General features: G+C 41.6%; 1 protein-coding gene across 2 annotated transcripts; it reads left to right on the top strand.

The window, feature by feature from the left end:
* Positions 1-769: 769 nt before the first annotated feature.
* LOC130107285 (rho-related GTP-binding protein RhoA-D-like) lies at positions 770-22,792 on the top strand. 2 transcript variants are annotated; one of them, XM_056273808.1, is made up of 5 exons: positions 770-896; positions 15,830-15,985; positions 18,495-18,615; positions 19,724-19,854; positions 20,006-22,792. In XM_056273808.1, exons 2-5 carry the CDS (start codon positions 15,830-15,832, stop codon positions 20,174-20,176), a joined length of 579 nt encoding a protein of 192 aa, XP_056129783.1. In that variant the 5' UTR covers positions 770-896; the 3' UTR covers positions 20,177-22,792. The 2 variants fall into 2 exon arrangements, with proteins under 2 accessions (XP_056129783.1, XP_056129784.1); XM_056273809.1 differs by lacking the exon at positions 770-896 and adding an exon at positions 15,659-15,714.
* The last annotated feature ends 3,936 nt before the right edge of the window (positions 22,793-26,728 follow it).

Raw genomic sequence — 26,728 nt, 5'->3', positions numbered from 1 at the left:
CTTTTGGGGCGACCAATAGCGACTGTCGTTACATAAGTTTGCAACCCTTACTGGGAGGTAGCATGCGGCTTTCTCTCATCGTGTACTATGTGTATATTGTCATGGAAACCGCAGCGAACTGCCTGAATTACTGTCAAAGTGGCAGAACACAGGGGAATCAAACACACCCATGCACGTGTAGTGTCAGGTTGTGATTAAACCCTTTCCACAGTTAGGTCTTTGTTGTGATAGATTTAATCAAGAGAAGCAAGATGAAGGCTAAGTCTAACGTTTTGCAACGAGACTTTGACCTTTGTCTGAGGACTTCAGAGATTTGTGCTGGAGGTTTCTCACTGGGGAACTATGGTCCTTCAATTCCCTGATCTTGAGAAAAACGCTTCAATGAAGGTCCACGTATAGGAGGAATAACAGTAACAGGAAACGTAGATACGGCACGTCGGCCTATGGGCTGCTTTACAGGCGGCTACCTGAGATTCATAGTGGGGTGCAATGATTTAAACCGGAGCTCGCTGCTGGTGAAAGTCAGAGGAAAATACAACTCATATAGACGCTTGGCTGTAAGAAAAACTTAACTTGGCCGCACACCCAACCTCCCGCCCTCCCTGCCGTGTATAAATGATGTCATTATTTTCTAACCGTAAAGGGGCGGGGATCTCCGCTTCTCTAACGGCTGAAGCCTGTCTGCAGCCAATCACAAGAAGACGCAAGAATCTCAAACGCTCCCGTCGTCTGGATGGGCGGGTCTTATGAGACTGTCAGTCAGCGTCGGTCCGTCCTCGGCGGTGCACCCATACCCAAGGCTGCAAGAAGTGAATAAGGGCGACAACGCAGAGAGAGAGAGAGGGGAAAAAGACAAGACCACTTCTTCAGAATTTGAAAGCACAGGCTGGGACGAGGTGAGAAACATTCACTTATTTAAACGTCCCGATGGGCAGAGCAGGGTTGTTTTTAAAAAAAAATTATGAAGCGACTTTCGGGGCTTTGGAGAAAAAGTGTAGGGTGGTGTCATTTCTCTGTCGAGGCATTTAAATGGGATCGACGAGTTAAGACTTGTTAGTTGTTTTGAAAGTGCCCTCGTTAAAATGTGGGTTTAATCGTGGATTGTTCGGCGGTGACGGAAAATACCATTAAGTGGGGACACACCTGTTTCCTCCGTCTTATCACATCGTTACAGGGCTTTGTGGAGACAAGACGCTCTTAATCTGGTAATTCAGCGAGCAGCGCATATGGTTTAATAATTTAATTACTGAAAGTGGCCAAGCTAGGCAGAGCAGCAACATTTCTATCGTGTTGCGAAAAGTTTCTTGTCTCGTCCGCTGTGGAAAACCTGTTTGGCCAGTGAGAGAGAATCGATGGTATTCTAGGCGTTTGAGCCGACCGGTGACTTTGGAATGCAAAGAGGGAAGCCAATTTAACTTCGTGTTTACTAACCTCCTAAAATTGACTCTGTGGTTAAGACGTTTTCCCTGTTTGTTTGGCCCAAATGATTGGCTAAACAATTCTCTGTCCGGAGGACATTCCTCCCCCCGAGTCACCACACCCTTCTTCTGCCTCCCGGCCAATGTAGCAGACCCCCATACCTAGCGGCATGTTCTTCTCAACTCCTTGTTTCGGCATGCTCGGCTTCACCAAAACCAACTATACCACCAGACACATTTGTTATGTTGACACGACGACTGCAAATCAATCAACAGAACCATTCGTCTTGTACACGACATTATATTGCAGCTATAGTACTTGGGGTCCCTTATTATCCCCCTTGTGTGTGTGTGTGTGAGGGGGGGGGACTACAGAAGAGTGTGTATGATGTCATTGTGGAAGAACAGCTGACTGCTGACCAAGCAGTTCACACAGGTAGGGGACAGAGGGAAGCATGTTGTCCAGTTAAGTGCACGCACACATACAATGCACTAATTAATAATCAGTGCAGTTTGAGGAAGAATTATGGATGGAATTCACAATCAGAAGATGCTTTGTTTTTGGTCACTGTTTTATTGGTCTTTGCTGTGGCTTGTATAAGGTATTTTGATTGAGCCTATTAGTGTACTGTGGCCAGGACTGAGGTCAATGTAAGAGATGGCTGATTTGCTCACTAGGTCAATGCGAAAGCCTTAACAAGTAAATTGCCTTTATGAAACACTCGTTTCATATACATCAGCATAGCCAGAGGGCATCTGACCCAGGTCTCAACCTAATTTTCTTTTCCATTCTTCCTAGGGTGCTTTTTTTTGCACTGACCCACTATGATTGTTATGCTCTCTGCCCATTGTGTGCATTGGTTAGTGCTTCAGGGATGGGGAACCTATGACTGGAAGTGACGCTTATGTTTCCTTATTGGGTCACAATGCAAGTCGTCCTAGTGCATTTTTGAACTGCTTGGACACAGAGGGATTTTTTCCCCCCTCTACGGCTCTTGGTTATATATAATAAAGAGCTGTTGATTGTTTGTGTTGCTTAGCTATAGATGCCCACAGTAGACCCCCATATAGCCCAAATCATGTGCTTCACAACAGATTATTTGGCCCTGTTCATAATTAGTTTGAGAAGCCCTCCTTCATTCAGCGGTCTCCAGTGTGGCCAGTGTCATTATCAAATTGAAGACTAATTTGACTGCGGGAGAGAGACTGGTGAAAATGACGATCTTAAACCATAATCTGCTTCTGTTGTTGTTTTCTACTTAATTGGTGGTGTGTGGAAACTGGGAATGTATGGCAAATGGGGTCTACACTACAGTGGAGTGTGACATGATGCATGTAGATGCACTGTCCTTAAAATCCTTTTGGGGGAAAATACCCTGTCTTCTTGGTACTTTACAGGAGATAATGTGGGGATATTATTACTGGCAGTTTCCGGCAGCCACATCCCCCACCCGTTCAGAAAGCTTAGCATTTGTTGCAGTTCCTGTTGATAGCAATTTCCCAACACTTCCTCTTTAAGGCACAGATGGACTGGACAAATGAGAGCATCATAACGACAAGTCCAACTGTGTATACTGGTAGTGTGTTTGTGTGTGTGCATCTGTCTGGTCAGGTTGTCCTTTGTGCCGTGTGTCAATAGGCAAGGAGGAGTGCAGCGCCCTAAGGATACGGAACATTAGCTCCCAATGGTGACATCACACTGCAACACAGGAAGCGCGATCAAAGGATGTGGTGAGACAGGGACAGGCTGAGAACAGGAGTCTGGAAGGGCACTTGGCAGAATGGGAGGGTAAAAATGGAGGGAAAGGAGATTTAGATATAGGGTACATGTCAACCTTCCTCACTGAGCCAGCAAGGATTGTTTATGGGTGTGTGTGTTTGTTGAAGTGTGTGCACACGTAATCATACGACAGCAGCCCTTGCCGAGGACTTGTCGAGAGGGAAACGGTAATGATTTCCTACCCAAATCCTGATTAGCTTCCTCCGCAAGTCACCCCATGACTAATTCATCCACGTATTTGTTTCATACTCATCGAATATTAATCAAAAGACTACCAGTTATGTATGTGTTAAGTTTATCTGCATCACATGCTTGCATTATCTCTTTCTATCTCTCTTGTTCTGCCCTCACCACCATCTCCCTCCTTGCCTGTTTCCTTCCATTTCTATCTATCTGTCTGTCTGTTTGAGCTGCAGCGAAGACTCGAGGGTGGATGAATGGATACATCTCTGTGATATTTTTCTCTCTGGTCCTCTGCTCTGAACTGAGCTGAGCGATGTGATAAATTAGGCCGGGGGAGTCTCAATGGCTCTGTCCTATTTTAGGCTCCCCCTTGGTTCCCTGACTTGGTCTGATGCTCGCCTTTCATCTTCCTACTATCACCCAGCACTGGTCTCACGCAGAGCTCGACTTGGCCTTGAAAATGTGAGCCTAACCCGAACATGAAAATTTCTGTCCAAACCAGAAATGACAATATTATAACAATATTTTCTAATAGTTTTTTTTTCAACTGAAGCAATTATTTGGAAAATTCAGCATGACCTGTGGCATGCCCACTGGGTCCAGATGGCCATGTAGATGTGGCCATTGAAGTCAACTCTTAGTCTAAATGAGCCCAATTCCAATCTGACACACTTAAGGGCATATTCACACAATTTCATTTTCTTTTTCATGCCGCCACTTTTTTTTTCTTTTTTTTTTTTAACTCCCACTTATGTGAGTTTTTTGGTCACTAGTGATTTCTGTGGCTGCAAGTTTTAACCGTTTACTAAAGTTTGACTGCATTCCCCAAGTGCTGTCACCTTTAGTTACATCGCATTGTAAATATTAGTGGCATGCAAACAATGTTGGAAGATCAGCCCATTGCTGAGAAAAGTCAACATAGAGTAGGCCTACAACAGAAATTTTCTCCCTTGCAAGTGGAACAACTTTTTTTTCTGAGGAGAAAACTTTCTTTTAGGGTGGAAAAATAGACAGAAATTGTCTTCAACCCAGGTAATTTTTGTTATTTGTTTACATGAAGTTCTCAAATAAAATCTCAAACAGCAAACGTACTACTACTAGAAATAAGTAGCTGAATTTGACAGAATAGACACTTGTACACTGTTTGCTTGCATTAGATTTTATTTAGCAAAGAGTGGTGTTTCTGGGCTAAATATTTGCATAGGGGCCAAGGACATTAGTCGTGCTTAAAAAAAAAAAGCAATTGGAGGAAGTAACCACTATGTGAGTTTTTATCTTATGCTTGAAGAACTCGACACTTAAAAAGTAGATGTGCTTTTAACCAACATTTATTGATGAACGTAATGTTTAAAAGCACGACAAACATCACTAAGCTAACAGTTCGGCCATAATGTTGCTCTCGGTAAAAATGTACTATCTAGGAAACGGAAAGCTTTTTAGGGATTATTATGCTGCTAGGAATACTGCTGTAGTTATTGTAAATATAGGCTGGGTTAATATTGACCACGATCAGAAAAAAGCAACTGGCTCATCTAGTTGTTAGTGTACCTGTCCAGTAAAAAAAGCAAACAACTCTGCATCTGTTCATTGCGTGAAGGTGTCACCAGTATTTATTCTAGTTTTATTTCCCTGCCGCTTGCTTTTTCCCCCCTCCTTTTTATTTTTCCGTAAGTCTTATCCTTTAAGTTTCTTCTGAAGGCTGTCTGTGGAGCTCTGTCTGCCTCTGTTTTCATGCACCAAAATAACAGTCGGCTGGTGTTCACATCGTTCTTTTACTCTTTTTTTTTTTTGAGAATTTCCTCAAGGAAAATTCCTGCAGAGACAATATGTTTCACTGATACATAAAACAAATCACTTTCTATGCACTGACAAGATTTCCAAAAAAGCAAAAATACCAGTTGTGCCTTGTGCTTGACTAGTGTTCAGAGATGAAAATGGGCAAACCCATTAGATGTAATAGATCCGTAATGGTTGTATTTTCCCTTGTAGCATTTCAACACATGTTTTTGGCAATCTTTTTTTTAAAAGTTTTTTTAATTCTACTCAGTGGCATTTTAACTGGTAAGAAGTCCCACTAGGTAAGAGTGAAAAGGTATGGAGAGGCAGCTGGGAAGGGTAAAAGGTGTTGTCAGAACGTGACGTTTTAGAGGACTGCATATGACATGGATCACATTTTGCTAGTGAGCTGGCCATTCATAAAAAACAAAACAGAAGATAGGATTTTATGCTGCATGGATAGCTAACATCTTGACACTCCTTGGCCTCTGTCTTCTTTTTGCAAACCAGTGATGTGCACTTACATGCGTGATTTTATCCTAGGCAGAAGTTAGCAAGAGTTGGCTAAATCAAAAAATCTAGAAAACAGTAGTGCAGGAAAAAAGTCACCCCCTGACATCTGCCTAAGAGCCTCGTGAAAAATGATTGACAGCAAATGGGGACCAATGGAGACACTGGCTTATAAAGAACACTCCTGACTGGCTGACAAGGAGCGGGTACAGAGGACATTTTCTGTCTCCATTTACAGCCGCTATACCCAGATTTTTGTTTTTTTTTTCCTCCTCAGTGCATCTACTTACTTGACAGTTGTTGGGATGTAGACTATTTATCTAGTGTAATAGATATTACACTTATTTTTACACTTACGCATACATTATATGTTGATTGTGCTGCAAATGTGTGTCTATTTGTATTTTGACTATTTGTATATATTTTATTTTGTACCACAGGGGAGTTGCACTTAATTTCATTGTACAGCTGCGCAGTGACAGACATTCATTCATTCATTCATTCATTCATTCATGTAGAAAGAGTTTGACCAAATATTATAAAACGTTTCCTAAATTAAAATCTCTTATAGCCATTATAGTAAATGTATTGTAAACAGTATTTCATGTTTAAACCAGCTGAACAGAGCATCTGTCTTAATTATATAGGAACAAAGTTTGTATTATGTAACTCACTTTTTAATTCTATCATAAAATGTGTGCCTAAGGCAGCATTTTTTTTTTTAAATGTGGAGAATTGTTCACATGTCCTCACTTAGTTCCTTTTTAGGCTGGGAGATGGAGGACAAGAGGAATGGAAGAAGGGATAAAGCATCCTGTTGGCAGCTTTCTGTGAGACCGTCAAGTCAACTAGAGTTTAGCACACACCTCAGGCTATAAGTGTAAATAAATAGACATTCAAGATTTTACTCTTCATTGTAAGTTAACTTTGTCCTGTTTTTAAACCCATACGTGCACAGCATGCACACAGAAATTGGTACAATGGTGTGGCCTAGCTTACTGCAGTGGTGGTTCAGGCGTGTTGTGTATTTGAGAAGGTCTGAGGACTTTGAAATTGGCTGAGACATTCCTCGTAGCGCACGTCCTCCTGTGCTTTACCGTGCACACACACACACACACACACACATACATACATACACACATTGTTGAAAAGTGTCCTAGGTGAACTTTGAGTGACTCATTGTTAGTAATCATCCAATCTGTACATTCTGCCATTTTGAATCGATGCATCAATACTCAACCAACCGGTTCTCTATTCTTTTCTTCTTTTTTTTTTTTTAACATTTCTGGCTCTGGTCATACGTGTTGCATGCTGATGATTTCCTTCACGTTGGACTGGAAGAATCAAAGGACCCACATTGTCCCACATTTGGTATGCATTTACTCATAACTGTCCAGATGACAGCCGTTCCTGTGTATTACCCTGTATTTGCCTCATCCTGTTGCTTTGTGATCATTGAATAACGTTTCGCAATGGCTTCTGCCATGGTAAAAGACGCAGCAGTTCCTGCCCGCAGCAGTTCCTGCCCGCAGCAATTGCCCCTATATATATATATATATATATATATATACTAGTGGTGGGACTTGATTAAAAAAATTAATCGAATTAATTATGGGCTTTGTAATTAATTAATCTTAATTAATCGCATTTTAATCGCATATCGATATTTGACACTAGAAGCAACATTTTTCAATTCAAACAGGTCTTGGTAGATGACTAAATCAATGAATAGACCCATAGATAAGTTTAAACAACAAAATCCTGTTTATTTTGTTCAAAACAAGTTTGTTTTGTAAACGCAGTACTTTTTGTAACCCCTGATCTTCTGCCACTGAAAGTGGTCTACAGTCCACAGCAATCCATTTCGCCAGTGAGTTTGTTAATTTATCAGACGTGGACTTACTCATCTTGGCTTTGAAACCCGTCATATGGTGGAGAGTCGGTTGGCGACTCTGCTTCGTTGTACTAGGAGGAGCACTCGCGTTAGCGTTAGCTCCGGTGTTCGTACTAGCTGCAACGTGTTTCGCATTTAGGTGGTACCTGAGGCTTGAATAACTGCGGTGCGATGCAAACTCTTTGTTGCAGAGTCTGCACACAACAGTGCTTTTATGTAGGCTTCCATCCGACCGTTTTTTAAACGTAAATTTCCCATCCACAGAGCTAAGCAACGCGGTGTCATCCTTGTCGTCCATCACATCTGTTGTTAGCATACTAACTTGTTAGCCTAACCTACTCCGCCTTCCGCTTGACTGACGTCACTCGGAGCATCGGTATAATCCGTATGCCAGAAACGAGTGCACTGAGAAGCATTCCTTGTTGACTGGAGTGTAAAAATAAAATGCGATAAAATGCGTTAATTTTTTTAATGCCGTTATTTTTCCTATAATTAATTATCGAATTAACGCGTTAAAGTCCCAGCCCTAATATATACACATAAGGCTGTCTATGGCCAAAAGTAGATTTCACTTGCATCGTATATTGTTTGTCATTTGTAGTTTGACGTTGTGGTTAGTCGGATTATTGTCATCACGAATGGCTAAGGACTGGCTGTTTATTTTCTTCCTTGAACTCACTGTTTGACCTTTGGACTCGGACTCCAGCAATCAGCTTCTTCACATGGTCGTATTCTTCTTGCTGTATTTATTTGTTTAGTGTAAATCACTGTTTCGGCCAGCCCCAGGCTTTCTTCAGTGCAAACCTTTTATGGTATTTAGGGCAGCTGTGTGACACATCATGAGTCAGCGTAGACCCGACTTGCGGCTATGATCTTGAAATCCATTGTTCTTAACTTATTGGCATCTATGGTGGGACAGGTAACGGCAGTGGTGTTTGACCAGAGATCCATACATGGTTTTTGTATGTTAGTAAAGGCCTTCTTCGAGCTTGGTCTGTCATATCTGTTGCTCAGACCCAATAAGTTAGCTTCTTTAAACTTTCCACTATCTGCCTCATTCTACTGTATCATTTGGCTGATTATGGTGAATCATTTTTTCCAAGGAAATACACAATAATAGCCATCAAAATAAGCAATTACAAAAACCTTCATAATTTGGACAATTATGGATTATCTCTTTTTTTATGTCTGATCTTCTGCTTATAATCAAAACCGGATTATATATTTATACACATTTCCATAGCCCTACAATAGCTGTGGGAATGTACAAAAAATGTGTGCTTTCTCCCTTCCCTTGATGCTGATATTTGGACTGGTGAAAACCTATGAAAGTTGTACAATAAGGTTTTTTTTACTGTGTAGTTCCACCTTGCTTCTTGTAAGCAATGCGGGGTCAGTGCAAATAAATTCCTTGTGTTCACTAATCCATATGATTAAGAAGCTGGTTGATACTTCAGGAAGGGGGAGTAGTTCCTTTTTTACTAACCCTCCTGTAACTCTTCCAACTACCCGCCACCTCACACTCTGGTCAGCAAATACTGCCTGGGTGACTTGAGAACTGGCTGCGTGAAAGGACTACATGGGTTGTGTAGAGAGGAATGAGAACTTTGCCCCTTCCTGCTCTCCTGCATGGGAACAAACATTATGCAAGCCAGGCAAATTTTGCCTGAGATGCATGCAGACTCACGTACACGCACACACACTTGACCCTCCCCAAGACGGGTCATGTGACTACGCAAGAGTCTTTGTATGTGCCCCAGCATTCAGAGTACAGCCTTAATGCACAGGCATTTCCAAACCTCTCTTTGAATCTGATATGACTCGTGTAACACTTCACTTTACTCATGTGTCTGAGTAATTTCTCTTTAATTCTCATTCTCTTTATTTTCTTCTTTCTTTTGATATTCTTTAAACTATGAGTGATATGAAAACCAGTTCGTCATGCATTGTGTCCCTGGCCAAGATCTTATCTGGCATCTTCATTTTATATATATATATACACACATACACACACACACACACACACTATATATATATATATATATATATATATATATATATATATGTGTGTGTGTGTGTGTATTATATAAGTTCCTTTTTTATACAAATCTGGTATAAAATCCAGGGCTCACTTGATTATTCTTGAAAATGTCACACAATTTAGTGTCACAAAATAATAAAAACAGGTTTTTAGTTTTGGATGCACTCATAATGGACATAGGTAGGTAGGGCTGAACAATATTATAAAAATAGACATTAGGATATTGTTTTTTTTGCAATATGTATTGCAATTTTAAAGAATAAAAAGGAATTAGATGACTTCATCAGATATATGCAGCTTTTGACTTTCAAAGCTCCACCTGCAGAGTTTATCACTCCAACAGTGACAAGGGTGATTTTAGAGGAGGAAATAAAGCAGCTGTGCAAGAGTCAATTAGACTATTTGTCAGATGTGCTACAATATTATTCATCAAGCATAGCCATAAAAAAGTGGACCTTGCTTTGATTTTGTTTTCTGTCAAGCAGTAAAAACTGATGGGCCAGATTTGCCTGACACTGCATCCTTTGCAATGGGACCAGCACACGAGTGTATTGGGATGTTGATTCTGAAACGATACATCATTCAGCCCTGGATTCAATTGAAACGTTTCAGTATTTAAGGCTCAACCTATGATTTATTTGACCATGTAACATTGGGGTATGTTTCCATGCATAACTTGAAGAGTTGTTATCAGGTGAAACTAAGTATATTGCGTCTTTCTCCACCTGTAGTCCTTGTATTCCGAGACTTGTCAATCAATTTGGGAGGGATGCCAGGTTCCATTCCTGTGTCTAGTATTTTGGTAGCATGGCTACCCTTTTGTTTACATTTGAATTAAAGGTTTTAGTTTACCTTTTTTAAATATACATTTTATACTTTCTCATCGGTAGACACTTTTATCCATAGTGACTTGGAATTAGCAAAATATTAGTGTTAACCTACAGATGTGTCACGCTGGTCAGAATAGAAGAGTGTTGTAAGCTGAATGCAGATGGTGAAAAACAAATCTTATTGTTAATTATGAAATCTATAAAGAGAGACTGCACATTTATAATTTGGAACTGAGAAATGCAAGGCGGTCCTACTTCTCTGACATCATTGCCAAAAACAATAATAATGTATGTGCCTTGTTTGCTATTGTCAACAGGCTATCAAAGCCCCCTAGTGGCATTAACCTCTGAATTTCTGTCTACCAGGGCCTGCAATGAATTTGCCTTCTTTAATGTCAAAATTCAGAAAATTAGATAGGCAGCCAGTGCCTCCATACTAGGTACAGGGCATGTGTTGTCCCTAAGTCCACCTAACATCAATTCAAATAGCATGTCACAATTTGATCCCATAAACCATCAAAACTTGGGACATCATACAACATCTGAAATCTTCCTCCTGCTGCCTTGATATTCTGCCAACAGGCTTTTTCAAAAATGTTTCTAATTGCGTGTCCTCAGATCTTATACAAATTGTCAACACATTTCTTCTCTCAGGTCTCTTCCCACATTCCCTGAAAACTGCAGTCATTAAGTCACTCTTAAAAAAAAAAAAGAATAAGCTAGAGACTTCACTACTGAACAGTTATAGGCCCATATCAAACCTCACTTTTTTAAGTAAAATAATGGAAAAAGCTGTTTTCCAGCAGCTCAATACATTTTTGCCACTAAACAACAGTTTCAATGTCTTCCAGTCAGGATTTTGACCACAGCATTTGAGACTGCTCTTGCTGAGGTCTTTAATGACATCCGCTCAAACACAGACATGGGCAGAATCTCAGTCTTGGTATTATTGTATTTCAGTTCTGTATTTGACAGAGTTTACTACAACATACTACTAGACTGATTGGAAAACCGGGTGGGACTTTCTTGCACAGCACTAAACTGGTTTGAATCCTACTTAAAGGACAGGGACTACTTTGTGTCTGTAGCTAATTACAAATCTGAGGATACAAAAATGACCTGTGAAGTTCCCCAAGGCTCCATTCTGGGGCCGCTTCTGTTGAACATATATATGTTCCCACTAGTCCAGATCATGGAAAACAACAAAATGTTACCATAATTATGCAGACAACATGCAGATTTACATAACCATATCACCAGGGGACTATAAACCCATACAAGCACTGAGTAAGTGTGTTGAACAAATTAGTGATTGGATGTCGCAGAATTTTCTTCAGTTAAACAAAGCTAAAACTGAAGTAATTAATTGCCTTTGGAGCCAAGGAATAACGATTAAAAGTCAGCACTCAGCCACAATCGGTAATGTTAAAAACCACAAACCAAGCCAGAAATATTGGTGTAGTCATGGACTCAGGTCTGAATTTAGATAGCCACGTTAAGACAATTACAAAGTCAGCCTACTATCACTTGAAGAATATATGAAGAATTAAAGGATTTGTGTCTCAGCAGGATTGGAAAAACCTGTCCATGCATTTATCTTCAGTCGACTCAACTACTGTAACAGTGTCTTTACAGGTCTTTCTAAAAAATCAATCAAACAGCTGCAGCTGATTCAGAACTCTGCTGCTTGATTCCTTACTAAGACCAAAAGAGTGGATCACATCACTCCAGTCCTGAGGTCGCTACATTGGCTTCCTGTCCATCAAAGAATTGATTTTAAAACTCTGCTCTTGGTTTATAAAGCACTGAATGCTTTAGGGACAAAATACATTTCTGATCTACCGCTACACTATGAACCATTCAGACCGCTCGAATCATCTGGGACGGGTCTGCTTTCTGTCCCCAGAGTCAAAACTAAACATGGAGAGGCAGCTTTCAGTTTTTATGCACCACATGTCTGACACAAGCTCCCAAAAAACTGCAGGTCTGCTACAACTCTGTTCTTTTAAATCTAGACTGAAGGCTTTCCTCTTTGCTGCTGCCTTTTATTAAATAAAACTTAAAGTTTTTGATTTTCATCTTACACCGCAATGTAACTTTTACTTTTTTTTAAATGCATTTTTATTGCCTTTGTTGCTTCTCTTAATGCCTTTTGTGTTTTATGCAAAGCACTTTGACTTGTCTTACAGCGATCTTGGAGCACTAAATTGTAATCATATAGCCAACAGTGCATGTCATATGAAGTGCAATTAGTGTAAGTGCGCAACAGGTAGATCACCAACAGTGACATGAATTGAAGCCGATTCAAATTAAAATAGCTCAGCAGTGCCACAGTCAGCATTCCAGTAATGTTTAGAATAATCTGTTGGTTAGGGCAGAGTGGAAAAGGCAAGTTTTTAGGCCTTTCTTGAATGAAGTGAGTCTGCAGCTCTAATGGAAAACAGTAATACATTCCACAATTCTGGGGCCAGGTGAGAGAAATGTTTGGACCTAGAGCTCATCGCTATTGAATAAGGCGCAGACGGTAGAACGAGGAGGGAGTGTACATGTTAATGTGGGTTTGCAGGTAGTAACTAGAAGCCATACAAAGAGTGGTTCACACACACCAACATTACAGTTGTTCAGCGAACACTTGTTAAAGCAAGTAAGGTCATCCAAGAGTGAACCATGATGTGCCTCACTTGAGTTAACAGAGGAATGAACTTGTAACTTGGACAGTAAGATACTGGTATTATTGGTATCTACCTTGTGTGAATAAAACCTGTTGGAAATTAATCTGGAATGGAGAGAAACAAAATTGTATGTAGAATTGATTTCAACAAAGAGAAAAGGGAAGTGAGAAGAATTTAGAGCCTTGTGTCCCACTTTGTACTTGAGCAGAACACACACTTACTGGGGTCTGCTCATTATAATGTGCTGCACTACTATTTGTCACATGAGACGACATGCTCATCAGAGATCAACCATCCATTAGTAACATGCTTAAGCATTGTAGGAGAAGTGCATCATGGGTTTTTTTTTCTGAGGTGGTCTCAAACAGCAAATAGAAAGCGTTGTACTGTAGCAACTAGCCTGTGTGTGTGTGTGTGTGTGTCCCTCTGGCAATGACAGTATGATGTATGGAGCAGAGCGGCAGCCTGCTATCTCACAGAACAGGTGGCTGTCTCCAAAGATGGAGAGAAAGAGAGAAGAAAGAGGGAAAGGGAGAGGGGGAGGAACCCCAGAAAGCAAGAAAGAACCCTAGAAAGGGGGCAGGGGGGCAAAGGAGGAACCCATGAAAAGGAGGAAAGAAGGAACTTCAGGAAGGGGGGAAAGAAAGAAAGAGAGGAAAGGGGGGAAAGAAAGAAAGAAGGGAAGAACAAGCAAAAAGACAAAGAAACTGAGAACATGATGTGGACATATAAACCAGTTTAAACGCTCTGACTCGTAGAAGAAGGTATAATCTAGAAGATGCTATTTGGGCCACTCACTCACCGCAGTCCCCCCCCCCCTTAAAGGAGTGTGTCTCAAATGTATATAGCTTAGAAGGATTTCGCTTCTGTTTTATCATCATTGATTTAGTTACTTTGTCAGTGTTCAGTGAGTCTTAAGTCTTGCAGTGTATAGTTGGTGTTGGTCTAGGTTGAGGTCGGTGAAGGTCTGGAGAATGAGGCTGCTGGCTGTCAGCCAGGCTGTTATCCCATCACCCACTGCCATCTATCCATTACTGTCAGCTTGTGGGAGATGTATATTGATCCGTGTATGTGTGTGGTCATATCTTTCACCTACAAGCCAGGTGGCACTTAAAAAATGCCTATCTGGCACTGAAGGACAGAAAGCGGACAACTGTGGTGTGAAACTGGGCACTGGATATCAGTAAAGGGGTGGTAAAATTTTTTGTTTTTTCTTTAAGCTGAAAACATGTTGGTATGGACCCAGTATAGGAGAGCTGATTGCCCTCATTATAATTTCAACAAAAAATTAGATGCACCAGCAGGGTTGGGGTTAGATACCATTTTATCAAATCTGAATCCTGTATCAAATCTGTTTGTATAGAATGCAAATCCATTTGAATCCTACAACGAAAGTTAAATGGAGAAAAAAAGAATTGATAAAGAAAATAATAGAAAATTTACAAATAGGTCAAAGGCAGCTTATTAATTTTTATTCAGATATTTGGGTCCGTTCTTGCCAGTTGTTTGTACTGTACTGTAATGTATTGTAATTGACCATGATGTCAGAAATAAATAAAATTGGGTGTAGATTTTGTGGGTGTAGACACATCCGCATGACATCATCACTTGTTGAATCCACAGTCAAAATTAAATGATCTTTTGTGCTGTAATAGTGTATATGCAACTGATGGCGGTTGTAGAATATAGGTGCGAATTTTTTTTGGGGGGGGGGGGTCAATAAGAGATTAGTTTATCTCTGAATTTAGCAAAGCCGGATATTTTATCAACTCAGAATTGGTTCCAAAACAGAACCAGCTATCAAACCCCAGTCCTACACACAACACGGACTCTTTGAGAGAGATGATCCATCCATGATTTTTATTAATTCCAGGGGGAAAAATTACATTACAATCAGCCCCCTCTGGATTAGCTGCTTAATGTGGGGACTCATGCAACATAGGCAGCATGCATGTTATCCAGCTTGTTGGCTCATAAGCCGAATAGAAAGCCATGTGCAGGTTTTAGCCCACCAAACTCTCTTGGTAGACTAATGAGAAGCTGAGGTGGGGTGTTCTCCAACACTGCCACCTTCAGCCCCGCCACACCACCATCACTGTCCTCTTGATCCACAGCTACTTTTTTCTAAATGTGAGTGGGCGGAGACAGGCTAAAATGAGTGCCTACTTAGCTCCCTAAGCCAAGGTTACACAGCAGTGGTACAGTTAGAGGTGTGTGTGTGTGTGTGTGTGTGTGTGTGTGTGCGCGCATGCGTGTGTGTTTGCATGCGCGATTTGGAGAGCCCATGAAAGGCCTTGCATGGGCAGCAGGGTGTGTATAGTGTTGTATCTTGCGCCATTTATTGAGTGCAGCATTCTCTGATCCTCCTCCTGTTCCCTTTGCTTCCTTCTGCCTGCTTTTCCAGGCCAGCGCTGAACCCTCGGCCCCGTTCTGTTTTCCACCTAACGCACAGGACACAACCCAGGAAAGGGAAGAGGAAGAGGGTGCGGCTCAGGAACGGGACTTAGATCACCCCGCTCTCCCTCTCTCTTCCTCACTTGTTCTTTCCCTTTTCTAGTTTCCTTCTTTTATTGCATTGACAGAGAACGAGCTGGTTCTGGATTTGCCAAGGTGCTGCTTTTTATTAGGTGTGCGAGCACATTGGTGTTTGCATGTTTTCCCTCTGGCTTTTCAGTGCTAGGGTAGATTCTAGTTTAGAGCTAATAAATTGTGTTTTGTTTGACAGATGGCAGCCATCAGAAAGAAGTTGGTGATAGTAGGGGATGGTGCATGTGGGAAGACCTGTCTACTCATTGTCTTCAGCAAGGACCAGTTCCCTGAGGTCTACGTCCCAACAGTGTTTGAGAACTACATCGCTGACATTGAGGTTGACAGCAAACAGGTAAGTTGTACAGATCTCCATTTCCGCTAATTTGTTATGGTTAAATGATTATTAAAGCCCTTGCTTCAGAAAATGTGGACTCTGTGAGACAACTTGTCTGTACAAGCTGTGGAATAAAATGGCAACATACTTAGTATGAATCCTGAATTTGTTCCAAGAATGTTGTCTCTACCCAGATATTGTCATGTTAACTCGCATGCTGGGCACCTGGAATGCCAGCTGCAAAAGCCAGATGAGTATGAGCCATGCAAGTTGATCACACTGCAAAACGCACCTCCCTCCTTTTTTGCCTGGAAGCAAACAAATCGAATATGAGATATTTCTTACATGATTTAGTTTTTTTTATTTATTTTTTTGAGCATAGCTGCATCACATCACATCTATGGGTTACATGACACGGGTACATGGAACTACATGCAGTTGTGTTTTGGTTATTGATTAAAAACCACACTTTTGTAAAAATGTATGATTTTGTTGACTTAGTAAAATGACTAGATAGTGACAAACTTGGAGCTGCTTGTTAGCTTGCTTAACTGAAATCAGTGTTACAGAACACATTGAGAGCAACGTGAAGTTTGATGATAACTTGAGCAACAGCAAGCTTTGGAACCTTCTCTGTTGATAATTTGTCAACAAGGGAATGTACTGCCATTTATCTTTATGAAACCAAGATCCGGTGGTACAGAAAGAAAAAGAATCAGTAACATCCATGGAGGCTGTCTGAGTTATAACACCAAGGTTCATGGCTGTGATTTCCAGTTCTGCTCATTCACAGACCTGGTCCTGATGAGTGTAAGCATTGAAATCCCAATAATGAGTTTTAGATTCTCCTTTTGTGCCCTTTTTCTTCAAATCACTCTTGCCAAATACATTTTGAAGGATGAAAAAGTCTGTTCTGCCATATAAATCCCAACAAAGTAAGGTGTAAATTTAGTTTGAACAATGACTGATGGACTGAGACAGAGAAGGGGGGGGTCACTGAACATGGTAAGCAAATCTTTTGTTGTCTTTTAAAGGCTTGGAAGGAACTGTAGACCTCTAGTCAACAACAGGAAATGCATCGTCACTGACATCTGATGCAGGATTAACGTCCCACTATGGCCACTACCCCCTCTCATGGGTTATACATCATGACTAATGCTTTATATCCTGTTCCTGTTTCCCGCACTGTGCTGCAAAATCTTGGATCAGCTTGCTTCCTCAAATTTAAAGTTTTGTAAATCCAAGTGTAGGTAAGACTAGCTTGACTGTACCTTTTACAGAACATTGTATGTTAGGCATTGTACAACATTGGTCCATATGTGCACTGACAGTTGTAGCCATTTGACTTTCCCGATGTGTCTTGGTTCTGAAGTCAGTCTTGATTCATCACTGCCCCATTAGTGCTGCCAGATGTGACCAATCATACAATAACAGCTAAGAAGAAAGGGAGAGCGCAGTTAATTAGCTTGATGCATTCTGCATAGAGCTTCGATATGGAGCAGGACCTGAGAAGTAAAAACTTGCTGCCCTGTGGGGAACGCATACTGTTGATGGCCGACTCCGGAGAGCCACCTACTGGTGAGAAAATGTCAAGACCAAGCAGGAGATGAGCGTTCGTCTACCATAGTAGTGGATATATTTTAGTTTGCCGCGATCTGACTTTCCTCAGGTTCCCTGACAGGGCATGCTGTACAGCCCAGCCTACTACTGCACATCCCCGTGACAAATCGCCTGTCTTGTTCAGATAACTGGTGAGCCACCCTGAGTGCAGTCAAGAGAGTCCAGCAGAATTAGTAAGATACCTTTTTCCTGACCAGAACTAATTCAGAACACGAGTATACTTTTTGATGGGAGGAGGGGGGCTGTGCTGCTCTCGTGAGACTGAAAAGACCATTAATTTATCTTTTTCCCCCCGGTAACAGGGGCAGTGTTTCTGATGGTGGGGTTGCTCTAGAATAAATGGGATAGGATGATAAACTAGGACAACAGTTACAGATCCGCCAATAAACTGCAGTTGACTGGCAGTCTTTTATGGTCAGCCACAGTATGATTAGTGCACGATAGGCTAGGTTACTGTGCATCCAATACTCCTACAGAGTGTGTTCTCAGATTTAATGTGTTCTGCTTCACAAGTAGCAAATGTTTTTGTTGGGTATCTGTTTTATCTAGAGCAGGTCAGCCACAGCCCCTCTCGCTGTGACTAGTTTGATTAACAGCCATAGAAGAGCCTTGGGAGGAGCCATGCTCAGTCCTGGGGAGTTTGGTTTATAGACCTGGTTCGAGGGCAGGGTAATTCTAAATCTCTCTCTTTTCAATTTCTTTTCTCCCCTTTTCAGTTGGCAGCCAATCTGCACTTATTTGCCCCTTTCTCTTTTTGTATGCCTCTATCCTTGTATGTGGGGTTATGTCAAACTCCCAACCCCTTTTTATGGGTTAACTATGTGACTGAAATGGCACTCAGTGCTTGTGGCCACCTTTTTGTTTTTTTGATGTTGTCTTTGTCCTTCTGTCCTGTCTGTCCCTCAAGGTGGAACTTGCACTATGGGACACAGCAGGTCAGGAAGACTATGACAGACTGAGGCCTCTCTCCTACCCCGACACAGACGTCATCCTCATGTGCTTCTCCATAGACAGTCCTGACAGTTTAGGTAAGGCTAGACAAACTCTTAAAGGGATGTGATCCAATAATGTTGTTAATTAAAAAGCTGATCTAAATATAAATATTTAGATTCTACGCTCATGAGATTTGGCACAGGAAAAAAAAAGTATGTGAACTTGAAAATAAATAAACTGCTGTTTTCCTCTCCTTTTCACAGGTTAGTTGTGATCATCTGGTGAAAAATGTTCTCGTTTCAGAGATCAGTCAGAATTTTGTTGATGGTGGCAAAAAGTTAAAAATATTTGTACACATCGCTCTGTATAGGTAAAACCCACTACAAAAAGGTTGCAAAGATATTAAGTGTCAAAGCACATTGGCAACACTCATAAGACTTGGCATAGCACTAATAGTATATACACTATCTAAAGCCTGTGGAAATAAGGCCAGTAGTTTTATTTCAATTTCTGTAATTTGAGTGGGAGATTACCAGGAGATGCAAATGCCATCACTGCAGGAACACGTGTATCATGCATTTACCAATTCAATATATCCATAAATTGGGTTCATATAAATCTATTGCATAATATGATTCCTGTAAAAACAACTTCGGTGTGTGTGTGTGTTTGGGTTTTTTTGGTAGAGACTAGCTCACTAGTGTTTAATACACGGAGTGGAATGAACAAGGATGCACACAATGCACAGAACAAATTTCCACAATGGAACTTGGCCATGATAGCCCTGTTTGACTGGAAGCTGGGATTGCATTTCCTGAAAGCAAACGTAGAATATTTAATATTTATTGCTGGCTTGGCTCAATGTTCTCATAGTCTTCCAATAATTCATGTCCAACCAATGAAGAAACATGTCCCCTTAAGAAAATCCTGTTTCCCACAGTTTCTTGATTAGGCAGGGCCCCAACTAGCATTCCTACTGTACCTCAACATGGCATCTCTTTCCAGAAAAAACAACAGCGCCGGTCTTGGCTAGCAGGCTAGACCAACCATCACCCAGGGTTCAGTGACCCCCCCCCCAATGTTTATGCCTCTGCAATGATAAGGGAAAGGACAAGCACTCTCCTTGTAGGGCAAAACTGGAATTTGTTGAGAGTAGATAATGGGTAGATTGACTGTGATCTTTGTGCCTTTCCGTTCTTGTAGAGAACATTCCAGAAAAGTGGACGCCTGAAGTAAAGCATTTTTGTCCAAACGTCCCAATCATTCTGGTGGGGAACAAGAAGGATCTGAGGAATGATGAACACACACGCAGGGAGCTGGCCAAGATGAAGCAGGTTTGTGTATTTCTGTGTGAATTTGTACTGATGGTACAAACATAACCTCAGTCTCCATTAGGCCTATAAATCCCAGTGACACCTGTAAGCCTCCTAATGTCTGCATACCAGTGTATTATTAACCCCCTGTATATGGGCATCAATCCTACAGGAGCCTGTAAAGCCAGAAGAAGGCAGAGACATGGCCAATCGCATCAGTGCCTTCGGCTACTTGGAGTGCTCAGCCAAAACCAAGGACGGTGTGCGGGAAGTGTTTGAGATGGCCACCAGAGCAGCACTGCAGGTTCGCAAGCGCAAGAAGAAGGGCTGCGTGCTGCTGTGAGGCAGGGAGGCTAGTCGGTCAGAGCACCAACAGCAACTGACAGAAGGACACCCCCCCCCCCGCAGACTACCGACAGTAAAATCCTGTTGGTAAACCAAGAAACCTTTAGAACAATGGCTTCCTTAGACTATATTTACACTGCAACACAGATGCCACCGGCAAATATGAAAGACTGACACGCCTGTTTAAAAGCAAATCAGCATTTTTGCTGTTTTCCTCTTTTGTGTCTCGCTGTCCCTTTTGTTCTTCTGTTGCTTTTTTCTTTTTCTCAGCACACCAGCCTGTTTGTGTGAGGGGCCAGCCCCCTCTTCCTCTATGTTTGTATGTGTTGTGCATATATGTGCATATACTTATACACCGATCAGCCAAAACATTAAAACTACCTGCCTAATATGCTGTTGGTCGCCCGTGTGTCGCCAAAACAGCTCTGACCCATTGAGGCATGGACTCCACAAGACCTCTGAAGGTGTCCTCTGGTATCTGGCATCAAGACCATTTGGCCCTTGTCAAAATCGCTCAGATCCTTACTCTTGCCCATTTTTCCTGCTCCCAACCCATCAACTTCAAGAACTGACCGCTCACTTGCAGCCCAGTATATCCTACCCTGTGACGAGTGCCGTTGTAACGAGCTAATGTAATTCACTTACCTGTCGGTGGTTTTAATGTTTTGGCTGATCGGTCTATATTGTCATCCCGCCACTGCCTCTGTGTTACCATTGTTTACAGAGAAAAGGCCAAGTCGCTTGCACACCCACCTGGCAAGCTCTCAGCCCACAGCCACAACCGGCATGGAACTAACTCATGAAGTATTGTCTTAGATTTGGTTTACCAGTGTCGAAATTGAAAATACCCTGTGGAACACTCTCTTCAAAGTGGTTGTAACTCCCATCTCCACTGTACATCAGCTTTGGTCATTCCCTTCAGCTATCTCCATACCACTATTCATTTTACACACTTAAACATTATTTCAAGAGTCCTGAGTCAGCAGAGCCTTCTTTCTCTTTCCCAGCATTCTCGCCTGACAAAAAAAATGACTGTAAATCTAGGGACCGTGAATGAACTCGTTCGCTGAAACCTACTACTACTACTACATTGAAAGTTAATACATTCATTTAAAACTCCAACTCTCACCTCCACACTCCTACCCTTCTTCCTCCCCCGCTGCCTCTGGACATGCCTTCCCCCTCTCCTCCTCCTTTGCCCAACAGTAACATAGCTTCCTTCCTTTGCCCTCCCTGACGCATCCCTCCCCATTTATCCGGGCTTGGGACTGGCACTAAGAATGTACATCCTCAGTGGCTGAGTTGAGTTCATTCACTGAAACCTACAGGAGCTAAAATGATGAGGACTGCTTGGGTGCAGGGAGGTTTTGGAATGCACCTTGCTCTGTCTTTGCTATGGTGAGAGCATACGCTGGTACCAGGGACACAGTGGTCCTTTGTCAGAAATACAATCATTCTAGTCAAGCGTACATTGCCTCAGACACGCTACTAACCAGACCACACCAATGCCTTCCCACAGTTGGCCCTTCCTCATATTTGTTAGTTTTCTGTCAGGTTTATTATCATCTTGTTATGCAGGCAAAATGTGGTATTTGTCTGCACTGGATTCATTGATGCTAGTGTACATTGTTACCCATGGGTTACTGATTTTTAACACCTGCTAATCAACAACATTAACATGTAGTCTGACTTAGGTTCATGTTGAATATATACAGAACCTAATCCTCATCCCAGTTTGACAGCTCAAAACCTTGTCCTTGGTAATGTGGTAACTGCTAACTAATCACTAAGATCGATCGCTGCCTTGATTATTTGTGATGTTGACTTTTGTTGATTACTCACAATAGCCCTTTTTGAAGCCACACCAGCGAACAGAGTCTCTTTATATCAAAAATGCGTGACTGTGTAGACATTCCCTGAAATGTGAGTTGGAGGGTAATAAAGGGCATGTAACTATAGTCATTGTCAAATATAACATTTTGTTTCTTCAGTAGCCCGAAAGTCATTGATATGGGTCCTCGGAGCTGACCCAAATGTTCCCCTTATCCCTTTACCATCAGTTCACTGATGCAATAGCAGTCCAGCTAGTTGCAGCAATATGCTGGAAATCTATCAAGTTTGTTTTCACAACAAGTTTGATGTAAGGATATTCAATGCATCAATGTCAATTGTTCACAGATAGCCCCTCACATGCTCTCTCCAGCTACTAAAGCCCATTTCAGCTGATTGGACACTGTGTGACACTGGCCCTACTGCTAGCTGCTTGCAGGTTAGCAATCTGCTGTTATGGTGGTTTTGCTAACACTGTAAGACCAGTAGGCAGTGGGCTTGAGCTAGTTCTGGCCAGGGCCACCATCTCCCATCTCTGTCATGTCCTGGACCTAGAGAGAGGCCACAGTTCAGTACAAAATGCTGATTGTGATGATGCTTTTCTAAACAGGACTAGGGGATGTGTTTAATGTCTGGACAAGACAAATATGTTAATAAAGTATTTTTGAAATGCCTAATAATTGTATTATACCGTCTTGTTCTTGCTACAGACCCAAAGTGAGAAGTTAAATCAAAATGTGAAAAAAAATATGCCTGCAAATTATTTAAATTTATTCTGAAATGGCTTCCCACTAGACTGTTTATTGTGAACTGTATTATTTGACACTTCTGTAAGGATTACCTTAGCTGTCATTAGCATAAAGTACCTAATTCAAGAGAGCATGCGTAGTGCTCAGTTATGTCAATTAGATTTAAAAGTGTAAACTTTTTGCATATACAGTCCTCTAAACTCTCAATGGCACATACAAAAAGGGGAAGGAAAGGAAGCTTTTTTTTCCCAAATATCTCATAATAACAAATGGGCAAAAACTGACACTTGAATGTGCACCACATATTTAGGTCCTGCCCTGCCTTAGCTCAGCATCTGGTGTGATCATGACGGTACATTTTTCAGAGAAGAACAGTATCTTAGAGTTGAAACGGATAAAGGACAGAAGCTCTAAATCTAAGACCTGCAATAAACGTATTTAAGCACAGCTTTAAAAACGTGTAGACAAAATCTGATAAATATGCAGTTGTTTATTTTTTATCCAGTTGCAGCATTGCAGTATATTATAGATATTATATTGGACTTGTGAACAGTGAGCTAATTCATGAAGAGCCAGGCTAGATTTGAATCTTTTTTTTAAAAAAAATTTTCCCCACTGCCATTGTAGAAGTTTGTGTTGTCTTGGGAGAAGGAACTACAGTCCTATATGGCTTGCTGTCAGTAGACTGATGAGTGACAGGTCCTCTATTCTGGGTTGGAAAGACACTGACTAACATTCTAAAATGGATATTCATCCCTTAGTCATGATGCAGTCTGCATTGTTCTCCCCCTGAAAATAGATTCAATCTTGCACCTTTCCCAAGTGTACTCGTAAGACTTAATTTTCAGTTAGCCTACTCTTTTTTTCCTTCTGGATTTTGCTCAGAAACTCAAAATCCATACTACACTCACCCGTACTACTTTGAAGGTTTACACAGCAACACACTGAGTCTATGTGTTGGCAGGGGCTCTAAAACCTTGCATCCCCAAAAAGTCTACTTCCCAGGATGTCAGTGAAACTATAATTTTACTATTGATACCCATGCAGTTTAGACAGGGCCAGTGACATGTTCAGTACATTAGTTTATAGTTGTTTTTTTTTTTTGCAGCATACTCCTAATCTGGACACTTTGCTGAGGGAACAGTGAGTCAGGTACTTATTTTATCACCATAGACAACCAGACTGAACCAGTGTTTGTATGAAATGTCCCACTTGCAATGAACTCAGATTCATAACTGCAGAGAGTAAAGTTAACATCTACGTATCATTGTTGAAGCTTACAATTTCATTTGGCAGATGCTTTTATCCAAAGTGATGTACATCTGAGAAACTGATTTAGTCAGGGTCATAGAGATGTCACTGTCATTTAAAAGCAAGTAAATTTTAGTTAATCGGCTCTAAGTGTGATGTGAACATTGAAAATCTGACAATGAAATAATACATACACGTTCCATAATATTCAGCCATTGTATATGTTTATTCGAATAAAAGACTCCAACATTCATTATCCAAACCGCTTATCCTTACCAGGGTCATGGGGATGTTGGAGCCTATCACAGCAGTCATTGGGCAGCAGGTGGGGGGACACTCTGGACCATCACAGGGCCGACACACACACACACACACACACACACACACACACACACACACACACACACACACACACACACATTCACACCTAGGGACAATTTAGTATGGCTGATTCACCTGACCCACATGTCTTTGGACTGTGGGAGGAAACTGGAGCACCTTGAGGAAACCTATGAAGACATGGGGAGAACATGCAAACTCCACACAGGGCAACCAGGGATGACCCCCCCCCCCAAGGTTGGACTACACCAGGGCTTGAACCCAGGACCTTCTTGCTGTGAGGCAACTGTGCTAACCACTGTGCCACCGTGCTGGCCAGACTCCCAACAGATGTCGAAATTAACTGCAAAACAGATGACTGCTGGTGCTGGGATGTGATGTATTTAAAAATTATTTTGCATTCAATCCTATTTGCACCAGTAATAAAAAAAAATACATATATATAAATATATAACTTTGTTTAAAGAAACTACCATCTCAATATAGTCCAGTGAGTCAAGTAAATTCTTTATGAGACAGTACAAGCCTGTTTCATGCCATAAGCAATCATCAGCTGTCAATAAACCTACTCAGGAAAGAGCATATCATTTACTACCTCGTCATGCACATCACGTGCACAACGTCCAATGGGCCCGCTTCCTTACTGATGTCTGCAGTAGCCTACACATGAAAGACTATATGAACACACACACGAGTGAATTTAGGCTATACGTTCTTTGTCATGCCAAGTTAAAAACTAGATAGAAAAGACAGATGATATACACTCACCGGCCACTTTATTAGGCACACCTGTCCAACTGCTCATTAACGCACATTTCTAATCAGCCAATCACATGGCAGCAACCCAATGCATTTAGGCATCTAGACATGGTCAAGACGATCTGCTGCAGTTCAAACCGAGCATCAGAATGGGGAAGAAAGGTGATTTAAGTGACTTTGAACGTGGCATGGTTGTTGGTGCCAGACGGGCTGGTCTGAGTATTTCAGAAACTGCTGATCTACTGGGATTTTCACGCACAACCATCTCTAGGGTTTACAGAGAATGGTCCGAAAAAGAGAAAATATCCAGTGAGCGGCAGTTCTGTGGGCGAAAATGCCTTGTTGATGCCAGAGGTCAGAGGAGAATGGCCAGACTGGTTCGAGCTGATAGAAAGGCAACAGTAACTCAAATAACCACTCATTACAACCGAGGTATGCAGAAGAGCATCTCTGAACGCACAACACGTCGAACCTTGAGGCAGATGGGCTACAGCAGCAGAAGACCACACACACCGGGTGCCACTCCTGTCAGCTAAGAACAGGAAACTGAGGCTACAATTCACACAGGCTCACCAAAATTGGACAATAGAAGATTGGAAAAACGTTGCCTGGTCTGATGAGTCTCGATTTCTGCTGCGACATTCGGATGGTAGGGTCAGAATTTGGCGTCAACAACTTGAAAGCATGGATCCATCCTGCCTTGTATCAACGGTTCAGGCTGGTGGTGGTGGTGTAATGGTGTGGGGGATATTTTCTTGGCACACTTTGGGCCCCTTAGTACCAATTGAGCATCGTGTCAACGCCACAGCCTACCTGAGTATTGTTGCTGACCATGTCCATCCCTTTATGACCACAGTGTTCCCATTTTCTGATGGCTACTTCCAGCAGGATAACGCGCCATGTCATAAAGCTCGAATCATCTCAGACTGGTTTCTTGAACATGACAATGAGTTCACTGTACTCAAATGGCCTCCACAGTCACCAGATCTCAATCCAATAGAGCACCTTTGGGATGTGGTGGACCGGGAGATTCGCATCATGGATGTGCAGCCGACAAATCTGCAGCAACTGCGTGATGCTATCATGTCAATATGGACCAAACTCTCTGGGGAATGTTTCCAGTACCTTGTTGAATCTATGCCACGAAGGATTAAGGCAGTTCTGAAGGCAAAAGGGGGTCCAACCCGGTACTAGCAAGGTGTACCTAATAAAGTGGCCAGTGAGTGTATATCTTCTATATGGACTTTCTTATCTCATATATCCTCTTTTCCCCTGGTTGAAAGCATTTTTATACGCTTTGATACCCCAATAGTGTGATCCTATTTAATGATCTGAGGGCATGCAGGTAAAAGCAGCACAGGGCCAGTTAAAGTGATTTAGAGAATGACATAGAACTAAACAATGGAAATGAAGCAGTTAATGTGCATATCAAAATAAAATCACATTACTTGCCCTATAAAGATGCATACACACAACCGATCTATATAAAATGCAAAAAAAAAAAAACACTATTAATAGGTATCCATGAAACACGTTGAGAACAAAGTAAAAAATTACAACCCTATTTGCTTGCGATCAAATTTTAAGATGTGTCAGACACAGACAAGGCAAAGAGACAACAG

Source organism: Lampris incognitus, chromosome 2 (assembly GCF_029633865.1).
Source record: "Lampris incognitus isolate fLamInc1 chromosome 2, fLamInc1.hap2, whole genome shotgun sequence".
NCBI lineage: Eukaryota > Metazoa > Chordata > Actinopteri > Lampriformes > Lampridae > Lampris > Lampris incognitus.
This window is presented reverse-complemented; position numbering and strand designations above follow the sequence as displayed.

Bases quoted from the DNA above. Each gene is read 5' to 3' on its own strand.
- LOC130107285 (XM_056273808.1), top strand. From the start codon at position 15,830: ATGGCAGCCATCAGAAAGAAGTTGGTGATAGTAGGGGATGGTGCATGT. The intron at 18,616-19,723 runs GTAAGGCTAGAC...CCGTTCTTGTAG, and splicing joins AGACAGTCCTGACAGTTTAG to AGAACATTCCAGAAAAGTGG. The intron at 19,855-20,005 runs GTTTGTGTATTT...TCAATCCTACAG, and splicing joins AGCTGGCCAAGATGAAGCAG to GAGCCTGTAAAGCCAGAAGA.